The sequence below is a fragment of the Geotrypetes seraphini genome, chromosome 2 (genome assembly GCF_902459505.1).
Source record: "Geotrypetes seraphini chromosome 2, aGeoSer1.1, whole genome shotgun sequence".
NCBI lineage: Eukaryota > Metazoa > Chordata > Amphibia > Gymnophiona > Dermophiidae > Geotrypetes > Geotrypetes seraphini.
Genome location: NC_047085.1, coordinates 130,000,001 through 130,023,006, shown reverse-complemented (window position 1 = coordinate 130,023,006; position 23,006 = coordinate 130,000,001). Strand labels below are relative to the sequence as shown.

At 43.4% G+C, this 23,006-nt stretch overlaps 1 protein-coding gene across 1 annotated transcript in view; it reads left to right on the top strand.

Annotated features, from left to right (window-relative positions):
* LOC117354829 (E3 ubiquitin-protein ligase RNF138-like) overlaps positions 1-23,006 on the top strand; it is a 68,140-nt gene that overhangs the window by 26,236 nt on the left and 18,898 nt on the right. The window contains exons 4-6 of the mRNA XM_033932802.1: positions 1,716-1,784; positions 2,936-3,041; positions 21,571-21,678. Of these exons, the coding sequence (XP_033788693.1) occupies positions 1,716-1,784; positions 2,936-3,041; positions 21,571-21,678 (283 nt within the window). The remainder of the gene's footprint in view (positions 1-1,715; positions 1,785-2,935; positions 3,042-21,570; positions 21,679-23,006) is intronic.

Genomic DNA, 23,006 nt, shown 5'->3' with positions numbered 1-23,006 from the left:
AGTTTTTCACCATGATAAAGTGGTTCTGAACATGCATCCCAAGTTTCTTCTGAAAGTTGTGACGGATTTTCATCTCAATCAGTTGATTGTTCTTCCAGTATTTTTCCCTAAGCCTCATTCTAATGCAGGAGAAACGGCATTGCACACTCTAGACTGTAAACGTGCTTTGGCCTATTACATCAACAGGAAAAAGCCACACTGTACTTCTTCTCAACTCTTTGTCTCCTTTGATCCAAACAAGTTGAGGCATCCTGTTTCCAAGAGAACAATTTCCAACTGGGTAGCTGCCTGTATATCGTTCTGTTATGCTCAGATTGGACTGCACCTCGAGAGTCGTGTCACAGCTCACAAAGTCAGAGCTATGGCAGCTTCTGTAGCTTTCCTTAGATCTACTCCTATTGAGGAAATCTGTAAAGCTGCCACCTGGTCCGCAGTTCATACATTCACCTCATATTATTGTCTGGAGTCTTTCTCCAGATGGGATGGGCACTTCGGCCAGTCTGTATTACAAAATTTATTTTCCTAAAGGCCAACATTCCCATGATCCCTTTCTGGTTAGCTTGGAGGTCACCCATGTGTGAGAATATGCTGCCTGCTTGCCCTGGGATAAAGCATAGTTATTTACCGTAACAGGTGTTATCCAGAGACAGCAGGCAGATATTCACACAAGCCACCCACCTCCCCTGGGTTGGCTTCTTAGCTGGCTTATCTTAACGGAGGGACCGTGTGCCTAAGTAGGGCAGGAAGGCACTCGCGCGTGTGCTGTGTGTGCTATCGCAAATTTTCTAAAGACTTAAAGTGGCTTGAAGTGGTCCGTGACGGGGCTCCGTCGGTGACATCACCCTTGTGTAAGAATATCTGCCTGCTGTCCCTGGACAACACCCATTACGGTAAGTAACTGTGCTTTTTGTCCCCATTTAATATCTACATTTGATCCCTCGGCTATAAGATAAGTAGTATTATAGAAAAGCATTAGCTTCTTATCTATATTATTTGAATGTTATGATTTGTATTCATTAGATGCTTCATAAGTATTATGTCTCTCTCCCTTTTGTATTATGTCTCTCTTATTTGAATTTCAGTGCTGTTAAGTATATTTTTGAAACTGTTTCATGGCAGTCCTATTATTAAGTTTCATTTTACTGATTTTAACTCTACCTCATTCATTGTATTTATGTTTATATTTGGTCTTTTTACTACCGTTATGCTGTTAACAAATTGTAAGTTTTATGTTGAATAAAGCCCAATAAATAAACAAAAAGAAAAAAAAAAAAAAGAAGTTTTTTAGCAAACAGATCACATTGCCAACCCTCAGCGCCTGCTTGTATTGACCTTCTCACAGGCAGAATCGGTTCTTAATATCAGCTCTTTCTTGATTTTGCTGAAGAAGATAAATGGACATCATTATCTTCAGTTGCTTTGTCTAAAAAGGATGCTAAGATTAACTGAGGGATATGATTTTGAAGACACTTTGCCAGTGAACTATCTTTTAAATCAGTACTGGGCCAGAAAGGCACTTTCTCCCTGCTGATGCTAAAGTTCTTTAAAGCAGGGATGAAATTTGTCCTTTTAAATTTTAGTTCTATTTCTTTGACAACTTTCTCAATATTTAGGAAATTAATTTCCTGTTTTAGAAAAGTAGCACTAACTTATTTTTATCCTAATACTGTTTTTCGTTGTCTCTCTTCTTCAATATTGACCTTAAATGTTTTCAGTAATGGCACTGAAACATCTGATAGCACAAACGAAGAGTCTGTGTTTGGCTCATTTCAAGAGAATAGGAGGTAAGCAATCTGTTACATATCAATTCCTATTACTATGGTCAATTATGTTATTCTTAGTGATCCATAACTAATTGATCAGATTTAATTTCCATATAGCAATCTGAAAGTTTTGTATGTAACCCCTGAGTTCTGGGTATGCTAACTCTGTGTGAGATCATGATGACATACTTCAAGGGAGGCAACTCATTTTTCACCAGAGTTGGAACTCCTGGGATACATGATTCATGAGTGAGGACTCATGGGATCACCTACTCTTATTGCTTCCACTCTCAAAAATGTACAGTCTAGTTCAGGTTTTGTGCTGACCAATAGAATTTTTAAATACTGAAACAGGTTGTAAATTAATACAATGTAAGATACAAATATTATAAAGACTTAACACTTCCTTCCCTTTAATCTCCAGTTCTTGGCAGAGAATCCACCTTCTAGGCCTCTCAGCTCCCAATGTCCTCTTCCTCAGTAAAGGAAATCTCTATATACTCTTCAAACATCAGTCAAGTACCTCTGAACAGATATTCCCTGGAAGTTCTTCCTAACAAAATTTTGAAGTACATGCACCTTCTAATCAAACTATTCTTCCTATGTCAGGTAGCAGAATATCACCCAGGGCCCTTATTGGCTCCACAATGACCCATAAGATACTCTGCTGCCTGTATATTTTCTAAGATGACAATTTGTAAATAATATTTTCAGGATAGTCACAAATCAAAGATTAGATTCCATTAGATTCCATATTACAGTGTTCAGCTATATGTAATATTCCCTGTACTGCAATTATGAAAAACAAACACTATAATATATTTGGCAGGCCATGGAGGGAATATGCAGTTAGAGGCATTATCTAGGTCAGTGCCCATGAATATCCCTGAATAGGCATCTAATTGGTTAGGAGCATCTCCTACCTGGTTAAATGGTTTTGAATATTGGCTTCTCATAGACCAGCAATGAAGCAATCAGTTAACCTATATTGAACGCGATTTTACCTCCATCAATTTCTGACAAAAAACATTTAGCTCCCAAATACATGTTTTCATTGAATAGTTGCAATCTTGATATTTTGACTGTTCAAAACATAACAATAATGCCTTGGATTTATGGGATTTCCTCCTCCTCTCTTTTCTGACCATTGCTTAATTTTTTTTCTCTTGTAGAACACACCCCACTTTTAAGTGCCCACTTTGTCAAGAGTCCAACCTAGAGAGGAAAGACTTACTGGAACACTGTAACAGCAGACATCTTTGTCAAATTGTGCCAGTGGTAATTAGAAATAATTTTTGCATTAAGAGTTTGTTGCAAAAAACATAGTTCTCAAACTATATATTAAAGCGTAGTTTGAAATTGCTTTTCAGGTTCTATGGTGCTCTCATTGTAGTGAAACTATCTACTTTTAATCAGTCTTATAATAAACAAATTGCTCATGCTTCAGAGCCTGTTATGGCAGTATGATCTCATCTTCTGAGCAGACTCTGAAAGCTGGGGGCAAGGGGGTAGATGTTATTAACAGACTCGGTTACATAGCTCATACCGACGCAATATAAGCTTTATTTTGTTTCTTGACTGTCCCCTTTCTTCCCCAGACCTTATATATCTTTAATCTGTGCCCATAATGAGGGGTAAATTCTATATATGTTGCCTAAAAAATTGGCATTGAAAAGGTCGGCACTTAGAATGATTCTATACACAGTCTCCAGAGTTTGCCGCAGTTTATAGTATCATACATAACTTCCACTGGCGCAACTAACATTTAGGTGCAGGCATTTATTCCAATAAAATACCTTAAATACCTGCAACTATATTTTGTGCAGATTGGCCATATTCTATAACAGTGCGCATTTTAGGAATGCCCACGACCCGCCCATACTCCTCCCCAGCCATGCTTCCTTTTGAGATTTATGAACTAGAATTTATGTGCACCACTTTATAGAATACACTTTAAGTTGTGCGTGTAAATTCTAATTAGTGCCAATAATTGTTAATTGGCAATTATCGGGGTGATTGACTTGTTAAACAATTAAGTTGCATGTGCAGATTGGCAGTGTGCACAGATTTGCACGCACAACTTTGGCTACGGTATACAGAATCAGGCCTGAGGACACAATTCTGTAGCAGGCGCTAAAAGTTAGGTGACAAAAATCTGAGCGCTAAGCAAGTATTCTATACAGGCATAAGCCATTATAGAATATTAGCATAAGTTGGCAATGATGCACCTACTTAGGGCTGGATTAATGGGTAGGCCCAGTAGGCACATGCCTAGGGCCTGACATAGTCAGGGGGGCCCCTGAAGAGTGATTTTCCATGCTAATTTTTTTTTAGACAGCAACGGGCCCCCCCACGGCAATGGGCCCCCACCCAGCATCGATGACAACACCACCGTTCCCCCCCGGCATCGACAGATGGCAATGTGGCCTCCCGCCGGCATCAACGGCAACACAGCCGGCTCAGTTCCTGTGAGGAATGCGTCTGCCAGGCCATTCCCCTCCGACGTCACTTACTTCTTCTGGCAGACGCTGTCATCTCGGGAGCCTCCTGGAGCTGAACTGGCCACGTTGCCGTTGATGCCGGGGGGAGGCCGCGTTGCCATCCATCGATGCTGGGGGGGGGCGGTGTTGTTGTCGATGCAGGGTGGGGGCCCGTTGCCATGTGGAAAGGGTGGTGGAGGGGGAGAAAGGGGACAGATGCTGATGGAATTGGTGTGCAGGGAAAGGGGGAAGACATAAGGGGAAAGGATACTGTAAGAAATTGGGTTGGAGGGAAAGAAAGGGGGCTGATGCTGATGAAAGTGGGGGGAAGGGAGAGGAGAGAGTTAAATGCCAGACCATGGGGGTGGGGGAGAGGGAAGGGAAGAAGAGGAGAGGAGAGAGATGCCAGACCATTGGAGGAGGGAATGGAAGAAGATGGATGCCAGATCAATGGGGGTGAAGGGAAAGATGGAAGGGGGAGGCATACAGTTTCTGGAAGTGGCATAGAAGAACAGAAGATGAAAGGAAGAGAGTGACAAGAAGATGAGAACAGAAACCAGAGAAGACAAAGGTAGTAAACAATTTTCTATTTATTTTTTTTGCTTTAGGGGACATGCATTGCTGTTTCTGTGGTGTTGCATTGTATGTAGTGTCCAGCTTCTTGGTGGTTCAATTTAACCTTTGTTAACATATTTCTATTTTATCCCCCCTTTTACAAAACTGTAGAGCATTTTCTCTCACCAGCCGTAGTGGTAACAGCTCTGATGCTCAGAATTCTATGAGCATCTGAGCTGTTACGACCGTGGCTAAAAACCATTCTACAGTTTTGTAAAAGGGGGAGAGGTTAGTTTGTGATTACATATTCCATACTAGGCGAAGGTGTTTTTTCTGTGTTCTGCTTGCATGAAAGACATGATTTTTGTTAGCATTGACTAGCCTTGTTTGACAAAATGCATCGGGCATGGTTCTTGGGAGCACCTTGAATAAACCTGATCTGAATCTCCTTATTTTCTGCCAATTAGTTTTGTTTATGAGTGTATGACCCGCTCATGCACCACCCACATGCATGTCCCTCTTGCAGTTACATGCTAAAGAACAGTGTCTAAGTGCAGTTACACATGTAATTGGTGTTTACCTCCATTGTAGCACCCAAAGAAATGCGCTTTGAATTAATGCAATGTACAGAACTGGGGAGTGTTTAAGTATGCCTACTGCTTCTTTGGCCTCCTTGAGCTCTCTTCAGTTGATTCAGCTGTAGCACGCTGTATTCGAACTGGCTGGATGCGTGTGTGCATAGTGCTATTTGTGTTTCACTATTGCTCATTGCCTCTGTTACTGCTGTTCTCATTCGCAGAGATGAGAATTCCTATATCAGCATTGCTCTTCTTCTCCCAGGGCTCTGAGTCAACCCACTTCTAGGAAGTTTTCACCTGTACTGGTGATGATACAGTGCTAGAAGGAAAAATTGTACAGGCTGTGAAGGCACATCGGTGTATACGTTGTGTAAACACATGTGCCTCTATAAAAATAGTACCCTAGAAATAGGCACATACACGTACACCCGCTGTGAGGTAGGCAGAAAAGGTCTGGCTATGTATATACTCTTGGATGTGTATGTTATAAAATACATACCGGCCGATATTCAAAGTGAGTTAAATGGCTGGGAATGGCAGCCAACTGGTTAACTCGCTTGTATGTGACTATGTGGTCATTTTCGGCTGTTACTTGGCTGTTAAATCTGAATATTAACCTAACCGGTCTGCGCTTGCTGGCTTTAAAATAAATGGATATTCAATGGCGTAGGCTGGACAAGGCCCGGTATCGAATTCCAGTTTTAGCACTGGCAGCAGGAAAACCTCTTACAGTTCACCACTGGCTGAATATTGGAGTGGGGGAGATACTTTTTCTCACATCTCTGTCTCAACTCTTCCCAACCTCTGCCTTCAGGAACACTGACACTCATTCCATATAGAAGTATGTGCTATGCATCCATAGTGCATACGCAAAGGACCCGATTCCATAAGCAGTTCCTAAACACACACCTAACCTGTAGGTGATGGTCGTCACCATTGTCAATTAACCGCTTGGCACCGCTTATAGAATCATGCTTAGCAGCGCCTAGGCGTGCCTAGGTGTTGCTAGGCATCTTTGTGGTATGTGCCGGTATATTAGGCCAGGGTTTTCTTAGCCTAATGTACCAGCACCTAACACAGATGCCTAGCGATGCCTAAGTCAACCATGCTTATTCTCTACCCCTAGCCATCCCTACTTTTCAGGTAACCATCATAAGACGCCTAGGTGGCGTACGATATTCCACATGCAACACTACTACTACTAATGTTTAATTTTTTTTTTAAAATCAGTTATTAATGGCGTGGTCAATTACCATGCAAATTTTAGTTAAGAGAACATAAGAACATAACAAGTGCCTCTGCTGGGTCAGACCAGAGGTTCATCATGCCCAGCAGTCCGCTCACGCAGGGGCCCACCAGGGCCAGGACCTGTATAGTAACCCATTATCTATACCCTTTATCCCAATCTAGGCTCCATTTATGGAATCGGGTCCTAAGTGTGTATGTTCCTGGGCAGTTTTATAAACATCTATTTCTGTGGGTAAAACCATAGAAAAGCTTAATAAAGTTCCCTAAATGGGCTATACAGATGCATAAAATAGTAATTGATAACATATAAATACAGTAAGGTATCCTTTTACTAAGCTAAACAAGGGTATTATCACACATAGACATTAGCATGGAATCATGCTAATGGCTGCTACATGTTACACTAGCCAGCCAGCACAATAAAAACAAAAATCCACTCCAACTGCATAACTTTGGTAGGGGTGGTAACCAGACATCACACGAGCATTATGCGCAGTTGTGCTACCAGCAGTCAGGTAGTGCTTCCACTGCTAACCTGTCCCCCCAAAAAGTAAGCCCTGCTGCAATTGGCTCCCCCTCCATCACATTATGGTCCCCCCCTCCTGATCACGTTTGGCATATCAAGGCCCCCTTCCTTACCTCCTCACATGTAGTCAGCGGCATAGTAAGGATAAGCAGAGCCTAGGGTGGTGGTGCCCCTCCCCTGGCCTCTTCCCCGTCCCCCCCTTTCCCCGTGTTAACTTCTCCAGCACGAGCAGCATGCCCACATTGGTGTCGGCTTGCCCTTTGACGTCATTACCTAGGCGCAGGTCCCAGAAGTGATGTTGGAGAGAGCACCAATGCCAACGCAGGCAGCAACCTCGCATCGTGGAAGTAAAAAAGGTACAAGGGAAGGCAAGGGGCACGCAGCAAAAAGAGGAGCAGGAGGGTGGAGAGGAGGAGGGGTGCTACACCCTTACCAAGATGGCGCCCGGGGTGTAACGCTACCCTCGTAGCCCCCTCCCCTTACTACGCTACTGCATGTAGTATTCAGTCCAATCTTCTCTAGAGCCATAATATTAACTCATATTAGCTATTCCAACAAACTTAAGAACCCTAACAGAGCAACACCCCCTGAGTAATTCCAGTTCCTCCCCCTACCTCCCTGGGACTAACTCAGGAGCTCCTTGTGACCGCAACAACCAGTATGCAGCCTTGAAAGTGGAGGAGATGAGAGCATCCCAGGGATAGGAAGGACCAAAGCTCAAAAATCCCCAAAGTTGCTGGAGGCGGAAGGTATGCTGTCTGCCTGGTGCAAAAATCAAAGATGTTATGGAGAGCTTGCCAAGACTCATCAGAGCCAATGCTGCTCATCCATGTTGGCACTAATGATACTGCTAAGTACCTCTCTGAACATATCAAAAGTGACTTTATGGCTCTGGAAGAGAAGGTGAAGCAGTCAAGTGTGCAGGTGGTATTCTCGTCGATCCTCCTTGTCAAGGGTAAAGGCCAGGGCAGGGAAACTTGCATCCTGGAGATGAATGTGTGACTGTGTGGATGGTATCATTGAGAGCGTTTTGGCTTCCTGGATTGTGGGATGATTTTCCAAGGGCTGCTGAGCAGGGATAGAAACATGATGGCAGATAAAGGCTAAATGGCCCATTTAATCTGCCCATCCACAGTATCCATTATCTCTTTCTCTCTCCGAGAGATCCCATGTGCCTATCCCAGGCCCTTTTGAATTCAGACACAGGGATGGTATGCATCTATAAAGAAAAGGAAGAAGTGTCTTCAGCAGAAGACTGGATAACCTACTGAAAAGGGTTTTAAACTAAAATTGGTGAGGCAGGGTGATCAAAGCCCCCAGGTGAGAATAAGCCACCAGGTAAGTGAATCACTAAATACCTCTATACAAATGGGAAAAGGCTGTAGGATTCCTGGCCAGGTTTTCCAGTAAATTTTGTGTACTCACACACATATATGCAATCTGGACACTCTTGAAATGTACAATGAAAGCTTTTATTTGTTCACATACCTGAGCCTGAACCCTCACAGGCTCAGTGAAGGTAAAGATAGACTCTTAATTTTTATATCTCTATCACTCTATCCATTGCAGCAGTCTGTACTCCTTTAGGCAGTTTACCATCTCACATTCAGTTCAGCAATCCTCAGCTTTTGGTCAATTAGCCAGCTCTCATCATATTCAAGGAATATAAGTGGCTTACCTCAGCCAAACAGACATTAGCTGTCTCACATAGACAGAATTCACATGCTCTCTTCTTCCTCCAGGGTGCTGATTCAACCCACTGCTAGGGAAGTCTCTTTCCTGGAAGCCTCTCCCTCAGAACCTCCCTGAATGACTCCAGTCTGGGGCAGAAGAACTCCTCCCTGCCTGAGTCCCGCCCCTCTAACTCAGCAGGGTTGCATTACTGTTACACTAGTGCCCCTGTTGTCTAACAATATAATAGCTGCATTAGTGAGGGAGAACCCCTTACTCCCTCACATATCCTCCCCATTAGCTCTATCCCAGGAAGTTGAGTGCCTGCTCCTGCCATTGAACTCTCGCCAAAGGGGCAAGGGTACAGCTCTTCAAGGGCATCCAGGACCTCCTTACCTACAGGAAATCCCAGGACTACCACCAAGTCATCATCCTGCATACTCCATGCTTCATGTACACTCCAATGAAAAGGGCAAAGAAAGCACAGCAGACATTGGGCCCCGTCACACCAATGACCTTTCAATTTGGGAACTTGACCATCCGTCAGTCTCGGAATCACATCTTTGGACATCAGACACTCACAGACTCTCAACTGTCTCTGTTGAAGATCCTTCCATCTGCTTATAAGGTGTCCTAACCTGTGACACTTTGGCTCCTGGAATATACTGCATCCATAGGATTCCTATCCAGTGCCCAGCCATCCCCCTCATCCAACCTTCTCCACCTGAAGACAGAATCACTTCTGACATGTGCATCCCCTGGCTCCTCTTCACTACTGGACCAGCCTTCCATACTGAAGGCTTTCTCATCTGCCATCGGCTGAGATTTTCCCTTCCTGGATTTCCTTCAACCCTTGCGACCATGTCCTTGTGAGTCCTCGAACTTAACCATGGGATTCTCTGATCCTTTGATACCTTCTCCACTAGAAGTAATAAATCACAGGTAAGTTCCATGGATCCTTTTAGACAATAATGCTTCTTTGTAAGGCATCTTCCTTTTGACACCTGTCATCTCCCCCGCATTCTCTTCCTGGGTTCCAATCCCCTCCTCTAAGGGCCTGGTCTACCTTCTTCCAATGCATTTATTCTTCCTGGGGAGATTTCACCTCCCTCCATCCATGTAGTATTCTCCTGGTCTCCAGACTGGGACTCCTTCCCATTTTGGCTCAGTATACAGGCATACTGGTTCTTAGGTGCCAGGTGAAACTGCACCATAAAACTCAGCGACAGCCACTCCTTGAGAATTCCACTGTGGTACTCTTCTCTAACTGTCCTTGCAATTCCTGTAACCTGCAGGTTACCTCCTCCTTTGCTCTCTCCCAACTGGTTTTTTTTTCCACCAGTGTGTGATACTCTCCTTCAAACTGGGCTCTCTTACAGTGCAGTTTGTCCACCAGCAGTTCCAGCCACCTGCATATGACTGGCCAACTTCAACTAAGGCCTTCTCCCGTTGCTCCTCTGCAACTCAGGTGAAATCCCTTACTTCCTCCACTTCAGCAAGCAGACCTCTTACCTGTGTCTGCACTGTTTCAGTGGTGGACTTCATACAGATTACCTGCTCTTGCAGCTGGGTAACATCCTCTGTGTTCTGCTTCAGGCAGTTCTTCAGTTCTGTGACTTCCTGTTTTCTGTCACCATTTATAGTCAGGAGTTCCCGAGTCTTGGCCTTCAGCTGGGCTTGTAGGCAGGTATTCTTCTTCTCCTTGTCCAGCCGCTCCTCTCTGTAGCTTAAGGAGATTTCCAAGGTCTGGAGCTCCTCCAGCCTTGCTTGTGTTTCTGCCTCTGCAGGGTCCCTCCCTAGGGATTTCCCATTTAGCTACCTTATCTCCTCAGTCTTCTGTGCCAAAAATCTTCTGAGATGTCTTTTCTATTCCCATGTGCTAGAACACGCTTTCATATTCTCTCATTCTTATATCTTGACCTTGCAACTGATTCTTAATCTCTACCAGTTGCCTCTGGAGGGTCTTCTTTTTTCCCTTAATTGACCTGCATACTCTGTGGCTTGCTTCAATTCATCTGACAGCACTGCAATATAGTGGTCGACCTCAAACTTGCTGATTAGATCCTGAGGTAGGTCCTGAACATCTATAGGGTGATCCTTAAGGGGTTCTGTCTCTTTCCCTGGTTGAGACATCATAGCAGATACCGTTTCCAAGTCTCCAGTCATCTCTAACCCACAGTGGCTGACTTCCTTGAGACTGACACTTAACTTCTACCTGTTGTCCATGCCAGCTTTCCTTTTCTGCCTTGGGGCTTCTGGGCTTGGGTTGCAACTCAGCCTTTTGCCCAGGAATCACTTTTCTTGACTGCCCAGCCACTTGTCTGACTTCTGGCTTCTTGCTTTTGTCAGGGTGCTTAACCTCCTGAAGCCCCCTGACTTGAGGCATGTCCCTTGACTGGCTCCGTCTTGGAAGCTCCTTTAACTTTCTTAACTTTGCTTTACTGTGATAGGGTGCCTGGCTTCTCTTCTCTTTAGACACAGTCCCTTCCAAAGAACAATTTACAACCCTGCAGGATTCTGCTGCAGGGTTAAGGCAGCTTCTTCCCAGATTCCCAACTTGGAGTCTGTTTTCTCCTTTTTCTTTTTCCCCACAAGCAGTCTGGCCTCCTACCAGTATATCCTGAAATTCTGACTTTAAACATCTGCTCCACTTCAAGATTTCCAACTGCTACAACTGCAACTTATAATGCAGCTACAAACTTTTATCTTTAGCCACAGCTTGGAGTCTCTTACTCCTTATCTGCTGCTCATTATGGAACTGCCTGGTACCAGGACCCCTAGCTTCTGCTTCACTCTGCAGTCTGCACTGTTTTCTTTACCTGTTCTGATCTTAGCAGCAAGTTTTCTTTCTTTGAAATCAGCTTCCTTGACAGCTTCAATCACTGTAATTAATTAAGGCAGCTCTCCAGCTTACTATTTCCCTTCTCTCAGGGCCGTAATGCACAAACACCCTCTGCCTTTTGGTCAGCTTGTCAGCACTCTGTGTTTGTAGTGTGGTGTAATGGTTAGAGCTACAGTCTCAATATCCTAAGATTGTGGGTTCATACCCCATACTGCTCTCTCTGACCCTGGGCAAGTCACTAAAGTCTCCACTGCTCCAAGTACATTTGATAGATTGTGAGCCCATCAGGACAGATAGGGAAAATGCTTGAAGTACCTGTATGTAATCTGCTTTGAGTGTGGTTGTATAATTACAAAAAGGCAGTATACAAGTCCTAATCCCTTTCCCTTTCCTTTTGTCTTAAGTTCACAGAAGAAAAAAAATCCTGCTTATTCAGCACTGACTAAACTTCTTTATGTCCCTGACTTGAGGTGAAGCTAATCTTCTTATTCCCTTTTTCAAAAATCTAACTCTCTATACCAGGGGTCTCAAAGTCCCTCCTTGAAGGCCGCGATCCAGTCAGGTTTTCAGGATTTCCCCAATGAATATGCATGAGATCTCTGTGCATGCACTGCTTTCAATGCATATTCATTGGGGAAATCCTGAAAACCTGACTGGATTGCGGCCCTCAAGGAGGGACTTTGAGATCCCTGCTCTATACTGAGGTCCCAATCTCTGCAGGCTTGTGGATTGCCTATTGTTTCAGATAGCAAATATCCCACCTCTAACACTATATGTAGGATTCCTGACCAAGTTTTCCAGTAAACCTCTTGTACTCAATACACATATATACAATCTGGACACTCTTAAATGTATAATGAAAAGCTTTTATTTGTTCACATACCTGAGACTGTTCCCTCACAGGATCAGGGAAGGCAAAGACAGACTCTGCAGTCTGAACTCTTTAGGCAGTCTACCATCTCACAGTAGTCCTCAGCTTTTGGTCAATTAACCAGCTCTCACCATATTCAAGGAATTTAAGTAGCTTACCTCAGCCAGACATTAGCTGTCTCACATGCTCTCTTCTTCCCCCAGGGCTCTGATTCAACCCACTTCTAGGAAGTTTCTCCCCTGGAAGCCTCTCCCTTAGGACCTGCCTGAATGACTACAGTCTGGGGCAGTATTACTCCTCCCTGCCTGAGTTCTGCCCCTCTGACTCAGCAGGGTTGCATTACTTTCCTCCAGGTGCTTAGGCTAATGTCCCCTGCTGTCCAAAAATGTCCCTCACAGGGGCATTGTCTGGAAAGCAGTATACTAATGCTAGAAGTATGGGAAACAAATTTCTGGATCAAGAGGCTGAGTTGGATTTAATGGTGATCACAGAGATGTGGTTCATGGAGAACCATGACTAGGATATAGTTATTCCGGGGTATAATCTGTTCAGGAAAGATAGGGTAGGTAGAAAAGTTGGAGGAATGGTATTTTATGTTAAAGCCACAGAATTGCACGGTAAGGAAGAGGCACTGTGGGTTAATCTGGAAAGAGGGAATGGAAAATGTATTTACATTAGTGTGATATACAGGCCTCTTTCACAAACAGATATGGACAGTGATTTAATAGTAAACATTCAGAATAGAGCTATAAAAGGGGAAGTATTACTAATAGTTAATTTTAACATGCCAGATGTTGATTGGGGTATCCCTATTTTGGAGTATTCTAGAAATAGGGAGATCCTGGATTCTCTACAAAGAGAGCTGTTTCAACGGCAGGTAATGGAATCCACGTGAGACTTAGAACTTACAAATGGGGAAAGTGTTTCTGATGTTACAGTGGGTGATCATCTGGCATCAAGTGATCATTGCACGTGCAGAGAGGGCTCTTTCAAAAATGAATGTTCTAAACTTTAAAAAAACTAACTTTGTTCAGGCGGGGGATTACATCAAGGAACTGTTGTCTGGATAGGAACTTCTGGAAGAAGTAGGAACGTAATGGGCAAAACTGAAAGGAGCAATTGTAAGGGCAAAGAACCATTTTGTAAGGAAAATAACTTAAAGTAAGAAGAAAAGAAGGTCACTTTGGTTCTCAATAGCTGAAAAGGTAAGGAATGAGAGGTTAGCTTTCATAACCTACAAAAGATTACAGAAAGAGGAAGAGTTAAGAGAAGCAAAGATGCAAATGGAAGCAACAATAGCTGACATGGTAAAATTGGGGTGACAAGACATTTTTTTAGGTATATTAGTGATAGGAAGAAGTGTAAAAGTGCATTGTGAAACTCAAAAGTGAAGAAGAGAAATACATAGAAGCTGATAAAGAAAAGACTAAATTGCTTAAATATTTCTGTTCTGTGTTCAGAGCTGAAGTGCTGGGAGTGGGACCACAGAAGACAAACAACAAATAGGGATGGAGGTGTGGCATACCTTGTTCAATTTTCATAGGATTGTTTTCGTGATGAGCTAGCTAAACTAAAGGTTGACAAAGGGATGGGGTCAGATGGTGTGCATCCGAGGGTACTGAAGGAATTAGGGAAGTTCTGGTGACTCCCCTGGCTGATCTTTTCAATGCTTCTCTAGAACTGGGAGTGGTACCGGAGGACTGGAGAAGGGTGAATGTGGTCTCTCTCCACAAAAGTGGAAGTAAGGAAGAAGTAGGGAACTACAGGCTGGTAGACACGGCGGGCTACACCTAACCAGAAGAGGGAAGAATGTCCTTGGACACCGCCTAGCCCGCCTACTCCACAGGGCTTTAAACTAGGTAAGTCGGGGGAGGGTACAGGCACAAACAACATACCAGGCGAACTAAAATGCCAATACATTTATGAGGCTGAGGAAAGTAGACACCGAAATTCTGGGTCAGGAGTGAGTGCACACACTTTTGAGTCGGGAGTAGGGTCACATCATATTTATGGGTCACATTGTAATTCCGGGTCTAGGGGGAGTACACACTGTAGTTCTGGGTATATGGGGAGTACACATTGTGGTTCTGAGCCTCAGGAAAGCACAAATAACACAAACAATGCTAAAGGTGTTCAAATAGCTCAAACAGGAATATCCCCACTGAGACATAACAAAAATATAACATGGAGGGCTATGTACGTCAACGCACACAGTTTAGGAAACAAGATCCTGGAATTGGAAACAGAAATAAGGAATGCCGACCTGGATGTGGTGGCGATATCCGAAACTTGGCTCACAGACTCCCACGGGTGGGACATGGTCATACCGGGTTACAACTTGCTTCGCCGGGACAGAGAGGGTAGGAAGGGAGGGGGTGTAGCATTATATACTAAAGATGACATTAAGGTCACGAGAATCTCAGATGTCCAGTATACTGGGGAATCCCTTTGGGTTAATTTGGCCAGAGGGAAGGACAAATGCTTGTATCTTGGCGTAATTTACAGACCCCCAAGACAACAGGATGACCTGGATATGGAAATAATCGAAGATATAGAAAATATCACCTTGCGTGGGGACACAGTATTGCTAGGTGACTTCAACATGCCTGATGTGGATTGGGTTACACTTACCTCTGCTTCCGGCAGCAGCAGGAGGCTATTAAACTCTATGAAAGGAGCAAGCCTCAGGCAACTGGTGTTGGAACCGACAAGGGATCAGGCAATACTGGATCTGATACTTACCAATGGAGAAAGTGTCACAGAGGTCTCGGTGGGCGACACATTGGCCTCCAGTGACCACAACATGGTATGGTTCAATATCAGGAAAGGTTTCACTAAATCTACTACACTAACCAAAGTCCTCAAATTCAAGGACACAAATTTCAAAGAAATGGGAGACTTCGTTCACCAGGCGCTACAAAGCCAAGAAGAAACCGATAACGTGGAAGACATGTGGTCGACTTTGAAAGCAACCATACAAGAAGCAACAAACCGCTATGTAAAATCAGTAAGTAAACGGCGAAGGAACAATAAGCCACAGTGGTTTACTGTGGAGATCTCAGACCTGATCAAGGAGAAGAAAAAAGCATTCATCTCTTACAAACAATCAGGGAAGCAGGACTCTAGAGCAGACTACCTGGCCAAATCAAAAGCCGTCAAAACAGCAGTCAGGGAGGCTAAATTCCTCATGGAGGAGTCTCTAGCAAAGAACATCCAGAAGGGAGATAAATCCTTCTTCAGGTATATCAGTGATAGAAGAAAAAACTCAGGCGGGATTGTACGTCTTAGGAAACCAGACGGAGACTATGTGGAAAAGGATTCGGAAAAAGCCCAACTATTAAATGAATACTTCTGCTCAGTCTTCACCCGAGAAGCGCCAGGGCTCGGCCCTCAGCTACAGCAAGGGTTGGCTCAGTTGACCCGTTTAGTAACTTTGAGTTTACGCCCAGCAGTGTCTACGGTGAGCTGTCAAAGCTCAAGGTTAACAAAGCAATGGGGCCGGACAACCTGCACCCCAGGGTGCTTAGGGAGCTGAGTGATGTCTTGGCGGAGCCACTGTCCGCGCTCTTCAACCTCTCCCTTAGTACAGGCAGCGTCCCGTTGGACTGGAGGACGGCTAACATCATTCCACTCCACAAGAAAGGCTCAAAGATGGAGACAGCAAACTACAGACCAGTGAGTCTAACATCGATAGTGAGCAAACTAATGGAAACTCTAATCAAACACCAATTAGATAAGATCCTGGATGAGGAGAATCTACGGGATCCCCGACAACATGGATTTACTAAGGGGAGATCCTGCCAATCCAACCTGATCAGCTTCTTTGACTGGGTAACGGGGAAGCTGGATATAGGGGAGTCCCTGGACATCGTGTACCTGGACTTTAGCAAAGCATTCGATAGCGTACCACACCGCAGGTTACTGAGCAAGATGAGTTCTATAGGATTAGGTAACACATTGACGAAATGGGTTGGGAGCTGGCTTGGAGGTAGGCTCCAAAGGGTGGTGGTGAACGGCACCCCCTCCGAAATGACGGAGGTGATTAGTGGAGTACCACAGGGCTCAGTCTTGGGCCCAATCCTATTCAACATCTTTATAAGAGACTTGGCAGAAGGGCTTCGAGGTAAAATAACATTATTCGCCGATGACGCCAAACTGAGTAATGTAGTGGGCAAATGCACAACAGACGAAGATTCAGTGCCCAACAACATGATGCACGACCTACTCCTACTGGAGCGATGGTCTAGGACATGGCAACTCAACTTCAATGCCAAAAAATGCAAAGTTATGCACCTGGGCAGCCAGAATCCATGCAAGTCTTATACCCTTAATGGCGAGATCCTAGCAAAAACGGTAGCAGAACGAGACTTGGGGGTAATCGTCAGTGAGGACATGAAGTCTGCCAATCAAGTGGAGCAGGCTTCGTCCAAGGCAAGACAAATCATGGGCTGCATACGAAGGGGTTTCGTCAGTCGTAAGGCGGAAGTCATTATGCCATTGTATAGATCCATGGTGAGGCCCCACCTGGAATACTGTGTGCAATTCTGGAGGCCGCATTATCGCAAGGATGTGCTGAGACTGGAGTCGGTGCAAAGAATGGCCACCCGGATGGTCTCGGGACTCAAGGATCTACCATACGAAAAACGGCTTGACAAATTACAGCTATACTTGCTCGAGGAGCGCAGAGAGAGGGGGGACATGATCGAGACGTTCAAGTATCTTACGGGCCGCATCGAGGCGGAGGAAGATATCTTCTTTTTCAAGGGTCCCACGACAACAAGAGGGCATCCGTGGAAAATCAGGGGCGGGAAACTACGAGGTGACACCAGGAAATTCTTTTTCACTGAAAGAGTGGTTGATCGCTGGAATAGTCTTCCACTACAGGTGATTGAGGCCAGCAGCGTGCCTGATTTTAAGGCCAAATGGGATCGGCACATGGGATCTATTCACAGGGCAAAGGTAGGGGAGGGACATTAAGGTGGGCAGACTAGATGGGCCGTGGGCCCTTATCTGCCGTCTATTTCTATGTTTCTATGTGTCTATGTAAGTCTGACTTCTGTTGTAAGTAAATTAATGGAAAGAGCGAATAGTGATGTTTCTGGAATCCAGTGGATTACAGGACACAAGGCAACATGGATTCATTGGAGGCAGGTGTTGTCAGCAAAATCTGATCAATATCTTTGATCAGATAATTGGATAGAGGGAATACGCTAGATGTGGTGTATTTAGATTTTAGCAAAGCCTTTGACAGTGTTCAACACAGACTTCTAATAAATAAACTGAGTGGCCTCGGTATGGACCACAAAGTGACAGACTGGGTCAGGAATTGGTTGAATGGAAGGCGACCCAGGGTAGTGGTCAATTGAGATCACTCTGAGGAAGGGGATGTTACCAGTGGTGTTCTTCAAAGTTCTGTTCTTGGGCCTGTTCTTTTTAACATTTTTGTAAGCGATATTGCTGAAGAGCTATCAGGTAAGATTTGCCTCTTTGCAAATGATACCAAAATCTGTAATAGAGTAGGCACCCCTGATGGAGTGAATAACATGAGGAAGGACCTAACAAAGATTGAAGAATGGTTTGAAATTTGGCAGCTAAAATTTAATGCTAAGAAATGCAAAATCATGCATTTGGGCTGCAAAAACCTGAGGGAATGGTACAGTTTATGGGGTGAAGAACTTTTGTGCATGAGAGAGGAACAGGACTAAGTTTTGATAGTGTGTGATGATCTTAAGGTAGCCAAACAGATTGAAAAGGTGATGGCGAAAGCTAGAAGGATGCCTGGATACATAGGGAGAGGTACGGCCAGTAGGAAAAAGTAAGTATTGATGTCCCTGTATAAGACTCTGGTAAGACCTCATTTAGAATATTGTGTACAATTCTGGAGACCGTCCCTTCAAAAAAATATAGAGGATGAAGTTGGTCTAGACCAGGGGTGTCCAACCTTTTGGCTTCCCTGGGCCGCATTGGCCTAAAAAAATATTTCTGGGGCCGCACAAACGCTGCAGCAAGACAGAGGAAGGAGCCGGCAATACGGTAAACACCCGGGGGCAGCAGAGGAAAACACTGCATTGCCCACGACCGGGGCCGCACAAAATACTTCACGGGGCCACATGTGGCCCTCGGGCAGCAGGTTGGACACCTTCCTAGACAGAGGAAGGCTACTAAAATGATCAGTGGTTTTCATCATAAGGCATATGGGGACAGACTTAAAGATTTCAATATGTATACTTTGGAGGAAAGGCGGGAGAAGGGAGATATGATAGAGACATTTAAATACTTACGTGGCATAAATATGCATGAGGTGAGTTTTTTTCATTTGACAGGAAGTTCTGGAATGAGAAGGCATAGGATGAAGTTAAGAGGTGATAGGCTCAGGAGTAATCTAAGAAAATACGTTTTTACAGAAAGGTTGATAGATGCATGGAATAGTCTCTCTGTAGAAGTGGTGGAGACAAAGACTGTGCCTGAATTCAAGCATGCCTGGTACAGGAATGTAGGATCTCTTTGGGAAAGGAGTTGATGGTGGATGCTGTGGATGGGCAGACTGGATGGGCCATTTGGCCATTAACTGTCATCGTGTTTCCATGTTTCTATAAGAGAATCATTCAATCCCCCATTGTCTGAGGTACAAAGCTTAGAATGTGAACCCACTAGGGATAGAAAATGTATCTGTATATAATATATAAACAGCTTTGACTGAACCACAGAAAAGCGATATATCAAATGTATTACTCTCACTCTTACCGTTATCTCTTCCTTTGTAGTATATGGGATTCATAATAGTGATGATGACCCTTAGTAGTAGTCTCACAGTACTACCATTAGAGGGCATCCTTCCATATAAAGAGTGATTGCCCATAGAAGGATACTCCTTAGTGATAGCAGTGTGAAACTACCAGTAGGGACCATTTTGAGTTTTAGAGCCAGAATAGGCAGGAACAGAGGGGAGCTGCTCTTTGACTCTAAGCTACCAGGTATAAGTGTTAGGTTTTCCCTGGAAGTTCTGTATCAGCTGTTATTAATATTTGGCTGAACTGATTCATTTGCCATTTGTGACTCAGCAGTGCTCTAGAAACTGCTCCCATTCCACTACATTACTAGGGAACCCCAGGTGAGTCCTGAGGAGAGGGAGTCAAAAGTAGGTTAGGAGGATAGTCTGGCCGTTTTCAGATGTGTTTGTTTTTTGGGGTGTTGGTGTCTTTTTGGGGAGTGAGGTCTGTTGAAGAAGGCACGTGGATTGTAGTGCTGGGGGATCAGATGCTACATGTGTTGAGAAGGGGATCAGAAAGGTGACTGTGATGTGTTGGGGGGGGTGATTATGAGGGGGAACCACAACCATCACAACTTCCTCATGTTTTGACAGGAAGGGCAACTATGTTACATTCAGTAGAAGGTAGTGCAGGTACACATGATCTACAGAATATGTCATGGCTGTCTGGTAGTAGGTGTCTGCTGGGTGCAATAAATGCAGTGCAGGATGTTGCTTTTATGCATGGAGTGTGCACTTACAGCACCTTAATCTTTGCAGGTAAGGTGTAGTCAGATAAACACTTACCAAACTTTGTTATAAAGTATCAGGTAGAATATTATTGTGTTAGTTCAGGCTTTAATTCTCTTGCATCTAGACTACTGTAACAGTTTATATTCAAGTACTGTATTTCTAATAAGCTGGTTATGAAATTTCAGACACTACAAAATATTTCAGCAAGCATGACTTTTAAATGTCTCAAAATGAGCCACCCCATTGTTGATTCAATTGCATTGGCTTCCTATACAAGCCTGAATTTATTTCAAGATCGCTTATACCATCTTCAAGTGTTTTGAAGGAGTTGAACTAGGACACAAGTCAAATATTTTCTTTTCCTGAAATTGTCAAAGTTTTAAGGTCTTACACCTCGCCTATTATCCATTTTCCTTCATCAAAAGGCCTACGTTGCTCTGGGATTTTTTTTTTTAAAGTTCTTTTGGGTTTGAAACTGTTCAGTGTTGGAATTCTATTCTAAGAGGCCTTAGAAGTGTGAATTCTTACTCCCTTTTTGGCGCTCTCTTAGAATCTATTTTTTATTTTAGAAATTTTAATGCTAATGTATTTATTTTTTTCACTTTGTTTCTCATAGTTTTTTGGGGGGCTGATTCTTATAATACAGTATATTATTGCTGATGTAATCTGCTTTGGATCTTGAGGGATTTAGCGGAATATAAATACTATTAAGTATAGTGTGAGGCAAATATAGGTGAGACAAATTTGTATATAAAGGAGGCACTGCATGCAGATCTATCTCATACACATTGGTGATATATATCTGACCAGTTGGGTATGGCCCAAAGACTGGGTTGAGAACCACAGATCTAAACCTTGAGAGTTATACTACAAAAGTGTTTTTGTCTATATCCTATAATCCATTGATAAAATAATATCGAGTTAGGATAAAAACTTGTATCAAAAACTTGTACTGTACTTATGGTAAATTGTAACCTGTTAATTTTTAGCATATTATTTATGTTAACCTGTAACCCGTTCTGAGCTCTTTGGGGAAAACAGGATGGAAAATGAATTAAATATATAATAATATTCAATCTCTAGATGTCTGTCGACTGGACAAAGAATTGGAACAGCTGTCAACTCTGCTTTTATGCTGCTAACATTTGATTTTGTTCATATTTTTCAATGACTACAATAACTGTTTTATTATAAACCACATTTCTGCCATTCAGTGCTACAATTGCTAATCTCAGGAATCTAAGTTTTAATAAATCTTAAAAATTAAAGAACATGAATTGAGGTACATTAGGAGTGCAATGCCATTTTACATGTTAACACATTTGTTGCCATTAAGTATAACAATTCTAAAATAACGTGAACAGGGTCTAAATATAAAATCCAGGATTCTTGGCATTCTATTGCTTTAGCATTTGAAAATTAGATTACAGGCACAATTAGAATTCTCACATTGCACCATGCTGCTCCAGAGTAGGAAGAAGGAATGATGCTATTAGGAACATATTATCTAATTCTGTTTTGAATTTTTAATTTAGGTCTGTCCTGTATGTGCTTCCCTACCCTGGGGAAATACTACTCAGATTACTATAAATTTGTCTGCTCATCTCACTGCAAGACACCAATTTGACTATGGAGAATTTGTGGTAAATATTTTTCATTTGCTACTAAAACCTAAAGCATTTGAAATTTATACATAGTGATGAATGCTGAATAATCTCAGTAGTTAAAGTTGTCGGACAAGAGATAAAATTAAATGCTAAGAGTTCCTTGTAATGAGCAAAGCATTTAGAAGCTTGTAATGCACTTCCTGTTAGATGTTTTGTTTTGTGCCTTACTCTTAATCCACCTTACATCTGCATGCATACTTAGAGGGGCATAATCGAAAGGAACGTCTAAGTCCGTTTTCATCGAAGTCATAAGTCGTCCAAAGTAAAAAAATAGCTTAGGACACATTTTCGAAAAATACGTCAAAATTTTTTTTCATTTCCAAAATCGTCTAACTATACATCCTGCTGATCTGATCGTCCAAGCTGCTAAATCGTCCATCTTTATACCACATTTTCATCCAACTTTTTGTCCAAGTCAAAAACGCCTAGAACAAGCCCTGTTGGACGTGGGAGGGGTATGCAAAGTGATGGACTAAACACCCAGACATGGCATCTAAATAGTGGGGTACCTTACAGGGCACTGCTGTGAACTTCACAAAAACAGGTGCCATGTCTTCTCCTTACTACAGCTCCCTTATAGGTCATGGTGAGCCCCCCAAACCACATCAAGAATCCCCTACACCAGGGGTAGGCAATTCCAGTCCTCGAGAGCCGGAGCCAGGTCAGGTTTTCAAGATATCCACAATAAATATAAGAACATAAGAACATAAGCAATGCCTCCGCTGGGTCAGACCTGAGGTCCATCGCGCCCAGCAGTCCGCTCACGCGGCGGCCCAACAGGTCCAGGACCTGTGCAGTAATCCTCTATCTATACCCCTCTATCCCCTTTTCCAGCAGGAAATTGTCCAATCCTTTCTTAAATCTCAGTACCGTACTCTGCCCTATAACGTCCTCTGGAAGCGCATTCCAGGTGTCTACCACACATTGGGTAAAGAAGAACTTCCTAGCATTCGTTTTGAATCTGTCCCCTTTCAACTTTTCCGAATGCCCTCTTGTTTTTTTATTTTCTGAAAGTTTGAAGAATCTGTCCCTCTCTACTCTCTCTATGCCCTTCATGATCCTGTAAGTCTCTATCATATCCCCTCTAAGTCTCCTCTTCTCCAGGGAAAAGAGACCCAGTTTCTCCAATCTCTCAGCGTATGAAAAGCTTTCCATCCCCTTAATCAGTCATGTCGCTCTCCTCTGAACTCTCTCGAGTAACACCATATCCTTTTTAAGGTACGGTGACCAATACTGGACGCAGTACTCAAGATGCGGACGCACCATTGCCCGGTACAGCGGCAAGATAACTTCTTTCGTTCTAG